General features: G+C 33.0%; 1 protein-coding gene across 1 annotated transcript; it reads left to right on the top strand.

Moving 5' to 3' along the window:
* Positions 1-1,743: 1,743 nt before the first annotated feature.
* On the top strand, positions 1,744-3,121 carry LOC110996808. Its single transcript, XM_045631984.1, has one exon. The coding sequence runs from the start codon at positions 2,105-2,107 to the stop codon at positions 2,867-2,869; it is 765 nt and encodes a 254-aa protein (XP_045487940.1). The 5' UTR covers positions 1,744-2,104; the 3' UTR covers positions 2,870-3,121.
* Positions 3,122-5,749: the final 2,628 nt, after the last annotated feature.

The following is a 5,749-nucleotide window of genomic DNA, read 5'->3' as shown; positions in this document are numbered from 1 at the left end:
TTCAGCTGTTACAATATCACTCTTTAAAAAGGGCACTGTTAAATTTTATGAATGCACGAAACGAGTAATTTATGTAGCTAATGAAGAGGAACAGCGAGATATAATTCTTAAATATCACGACGGAAAAAATAGTCACCGCGGTATCAAAGAGACTTTAATTCATTTAAAAAGAACTTATTTCTGGAACAACATGGAACAGACCGTTGCGAGTGTAATTAACGCTTGTGAAACTTGTAAAAAGATGAAATACGATAGAAGACCTCTAAAACCCGAATTACAATTGACACAGACACAAGATAGACCATTTCAGGAGTTATTCATAGATACATTTTCAATAGAAGGACAATATTACCTCACTATAGTTGATGCTTTTAGTAAACTAGGACAAGCATTCTTAATAAGTTCACGTTCAACTCCCGAAGTAGTTAGAGCTCTAATAAAATACTTTTCTTTATACGGCGTACCTGGACGAATCAGTTGTGATCCCGGAGCCGAGTTTAATAATGCATTATTGAGAGATCTTCTGTCATTTTACAAAATCAATCTTCACATTAGTACTCCACACAATCCCAACTCGATGGGGATAGTCGAAAGATTTCATTCCACTATCATTGAAATATATAGAATAGCTAAGTACGAACGGAAGATAACTGATGCGGCGGATGTAATGACTTATGCGGTTATGTCTTATAATCATTCAATCCATTCTACTACAGGCTTAACACCTTTTGAAGTCGTATTTGGTCATACCGAGTCTAATCATATATTTTCTGTAGATTTTAATAAAATATATACACAACAACTAGTTAAGGAACACGCTCGTAAAACTAAATTCTTATATCAATATTTAACTGATAAAATCATACAGCAAAAACAACATTTAATTGAGAAACAAGGCGGTGAAAAAGAATTAGAAATAGATATAGGTGATACCGTGTTTATAAAAGGAGTTAACACGCGACGTAGTAAGGATAAGGCTCGTTATCAAGAAGCCCGAGTAGCGGGTCCGATTCATAGAAACGTAGTTCCAGTGGTAACCCATAAACGAAAAACTAAGGTACACACTAAAGATTTAAAACGCCCTTCACAGGTTACATCTGATCCCAAGCCAGGCCCTTCAACCGCAAAAGATTAATAGAATTAATAAATTAAAAACTAGACAGGACGCTATTAGTAATATAATAACCATAGTTGCCGAAATGATGAGTACTGTCACAAAAATTGTTAATGTAACACGGAATAATTTCATTCAAACTACGAATGAGCAATGAAATTATTCATTTTTATAATATTATAGAATATAATCCATGTATAATTTAGTATTTCCAGTGAATATTGAAAATATTGTAAAAATTGAACTAAATATTGAAATGGAACCGTATATCAAACAAAGTCAGATAAAATTTATTATGCACATACCTTTAATAAAAAAAAAATGAACTTTATAATTATTATAAATTAATACCTTACCTGTGCATAGTAATAGTAATAATATATCTAACATTATCCTTCCTATGTATCCCTATGTCCTAGTGAAAGGGTTGAAAGCCGAGCCGCTCTCACAACCATGTCAAGAAATAGATGAAAACCGATTTTTATGTCCTGAAGCTGAAACTACACCGGTATTGAAGGACGAATGTATCTCTACACTGATGAAATTTTCCCCCAACACGTCTTCATGTCTTCCTGTACCCGTTCAAATCGAAGATGTTAAGATTTATTTAGTACAACATAACCATTGGATGACATGTCTGGGCTGTCATACTGTAAGCATCGTAATTGTGTAGCTCCGTATTATTGAGTGCTAAAAAATAATTTCGTACACTGTTCTTGAGACTGCGACGTCACAAAACACAAATTGAAGTGTCGTCCGTGTAGTGGAACTACCGATTTCACACAATATCACGTAAGTTCTTGAATTTCAACAAAAGTATCTCCAAAAAGTGATAATTAGAGGTTAGAAATCCACCAATCATATTGAGCATAGACAAAAGATCAATGACATTGACACTTGTCACAGTAACAGCTAACTAGTGTTGCCAGAGCAAGTAAATAAAAACTACCACTAATTACGTTCCATAACACGCAGATTTAGTTTACAAGAATGGAGGATCAGTTTCAACTATTGTTTGATAAAATGAAGAATGAAATCTTGAACCAAACAATAGAATTGAAAGATTCGATAACAAATAATATAATGGAGAGATTAGACGAAAAACTTCAACCTATTATAACAGAAAATAGAAACTTAAAAATAAAAGTAGAAAATCTCGAAAAGGAAGTAGAAAGTTTAAAAAGAGGAAAGAAGCAAAACAATTTGATAATGTTTGGAGTAAATGAAGGCGAAAGGTCTACACAAGAATTAATACAAAATACAATACATATTTTCAAAACTGACCTTGACATACAATTACAAGAACATGAGATAAACAAAATATATCGTCTAGGAAAGGGAAAGTCTTCTGGAAAACCAAGACCAATTCTGATTTCCTTTACGAGCGAATGGAAGAAGAATGAAGTTATGGGAAAGAAGAAAAACTTCAAAAATGTATATGTTACAGAAGACTACACAAAGGAAGTAATAGAGAAAAGGAAAACGTTGCAGGCGCAGCTAAAAGAGGAGAGAGAAAAGGGAAATATCGCGTACCTGAAATTTGACAAACTAGTAGTAAAAGGAAAAAATACTAACATAAATAAGGAAAAGCGCAAAAGAGAAACATCATCATCCCCACAAAACAATGCTCAACCAAGGAAACAACAAACTCTAATGCCGCCGATTAACAATAGACCAAATGCTTTCGACGTAATGAGGATTAGAGCTAATTCTCTTTCGTCTCTTCCCGCTAAGACAACAACTAACAAAGAATAACAATTAACTGTCGGTAAACGGAAAAATAAACAGCTCAACATGAACCAACATAAAATAACAAAACAAAATACTTCCCCAAGCCGACTGGTCATCGTGGGGAAAAATGACCACGACCCTCTAAAGGAAAAAAATAACACTAACATGAAAAACAAAGTAAATGACATCCACATAGCAACTGAACAGAGTGGAAATCTTTAGAGGAGGCCTATGTCGAAAGACAAGCTGAAATGTAGAAACGACCGTTTACCGATACCTGATTTATGAAAAGAAAAGAAACTGTTAAAAGTTATAAACGTATTTGTAAGAAAAATTACTGTAAAAATAAGTTCAGCAATAAAGGCTATTTTATTTTATTTTTATTTATTTTTAACCATTGGATAATATTCTCTAGAACAGAAACCGTTATGTCCAAAATGTGTGGTAACGACGTTTCATATGAACCATTAATGGGCACCTACCTGTTAACCCTAGATGATGATTGCTGGGTAAAGATTAAAGACTTCAACCTGAAAAGAAACGAACACAAGGGAAACGATATCACGTTTACCCGATTTCCAATCGTAAACTTACCATTAATCTCCAGTGAAATTAAGCCACAAAACAAGCGTCTGAATCTAGATGGAATTGACCTTGCAGACGTTCAACTGTTAAATCTCTTGGTGAAAAATAGTGTTCCTACAAGTGTTAGTGACAGTGAATTTAATCAATGGACCTTTGGGTTAATTAATATAGTAATAAGCTTTTTACTCATGACATGTGTCATTTTACTTGCATTTAAAAATAGAATTAAGAAAATTATGTTTCAGCCTAAGCAGTCTCTTCGAGATCATCCAAATCCTGAGGATAATCTCGATTCTAAGGAGAGAGGAGTTACACAGTCACAAGACATATTTCATAATCTCTAACGAGAAACACCCACGCGTATTCTCATGCGCATTCCAGCAAAAGTGCTGACGGACTGTCTAGCTCCCAGTCTCGAATAATAGTTATTAAGTTAGTCTTAAGCGAATTGCCATTGTAACCGGTACAATAAAATATTAATTAAAATAAATTTTATTCTTTTTAAAAACGCTCCAGCGCGACCTCGCGATTTGACTATCTTGCAAATATGAAAGAGAATATAATAAATATTTATTTAATTAGAGGTATTCCTGAGTTACAGCGTATAAAAATGTGGAAATAAAGCGCGATTGAATTTGTTTGTTGTGCATAACTTGAAAATATAATTTAGAATCCAGCTGTAACACGTAAAATGTAAATTATAAGCTTGTAAGTTTATCTGTGCATAGCGACAGATGGCGCTGAATTAAAATATTTCCCTCGCAAACACGACTTGTTGTTACTTTATTAAATTTGGAAGTTCAGCGGTATTCAATGGCGCGATTAGTTAAATGGCGCGTACAGTTTCAATGTTTGCTCGTAAATTGTCATCTCACTGAATTGTGATCTAATGTTTTTCGGAATAATTACTTTTTAATGTTTAGCAACTCGGAGATTGAGGGCACAATTGCTAAAAAATCTTGTCTATCTGTTATGAGCGGACGTCTACAATAATTTATTTAGCTTCTGGCAAATAAAGGAACGTACCACTTAACGAATATTAGCTTTTATACAACGCTTCCAAATCTTCATGATTCGGTATCAACAGCCAAGTATTGAGTGAATAAATTATACACTTCAATAGTTAACAACAGTGGCAAACTAAATAAATTCAATGAGATTGAAAAGTACATGTCTGTGAGCCTTTACAATCTATTCTAAGGAGAGACTTCTTGTACTTTAAACAATTTTACGCTTAAAAACTATTCAATCCATTCAACAATTCAAGTAAACACTGCTGGTGACCAGTGTAAACTGAACTACTGGCTGTGTTAGACTAACTAGCGTTCCGTTTAAACGAGAGGCCAGAATACGTTGGATGAATCTGTAAAACGAGCTAGCTACACTAATTAGATTAAAAAACAACACTTTTACTGAACTCGACATAAGAATCTTGACCTATATGATGTCGGCAGTAATTAGAGATATCTATAAAATATGAGGTTAAATACTGAATGTTATTCTTATACATGCATTTTTTTTAAATTACTTTATCTGTAACGATATCATAAATCTAAGATTAATTTTATTCAATAAGCGAACTTAAGTATTATTATGATCTGTGGTTTAACAGCCGATTATCACATTCTTCGCGCCATCTAGTTGGGATTTAAGAAACTAAACTGCTCAAATACTTCTTTTGATTTTGTCATTGTTGAAATATTCTCCATTAATGTTTAATACTACAATATGTTCTAATTAATCAACAAAAAGTATTTAAAGAGTATGAATGCAAATTTCTTCTTTTATTTACACCTAAGTAGCAATTTAATAAATCGCGTTGATATCTACTTAAGAATCCGTTTTATTTGACACTACTGTCGTAAATAAACGACAATATTAATTCACTATTATACACACAGCTATGGGATATATTATCAGAAATAAGTGTTTATTCCTAACAGAAAACATAATTTACATTCCATTTATAAACAAAATAAATTTGGACGCAAGAAATAAATGCGAATTCAGCACACAAAAGAGCATATACGAAATGTGCAATATGTCTACATGTAACTGTACGTGAAACAGATTAAAACCTACAGTTTTAAAGCTAGAAAAAATTATAATTGCGAGCGAACTATTTTCAGTACGTTTCTTTTTTTTCCGACTGCAGGTTTTGTCAATGCGTGCTTGTAGCCCGGAGGCCATTGAAGCCAGCTTTAGAAAAGAGTAGTGTCATTTTTATAGGGGTTTCGTTATTCTGTAAAAAATATTCACATTTTCAACATACGTTTCAGCAGACATGTTTACGTTTGTATAAATTAATCAAATTATTTA

The sequence above is a fragment of the Pieris rapae genome, chromosome 17, assembly GCF_905147795.1.
Source record: "Pieris rapae chromosome 17, ilPieRapa1.1, whole genome shotgun sequence".
Lineage (NCBI taxonomy): Eukaryota > Metazoa > Arthropoda > Insecta > Lepidoptera > Pieridae > Pieris > Pieris rapae.
This window is presented reverse-complemented; position numbering and strand designations above follow the sequence as displayed.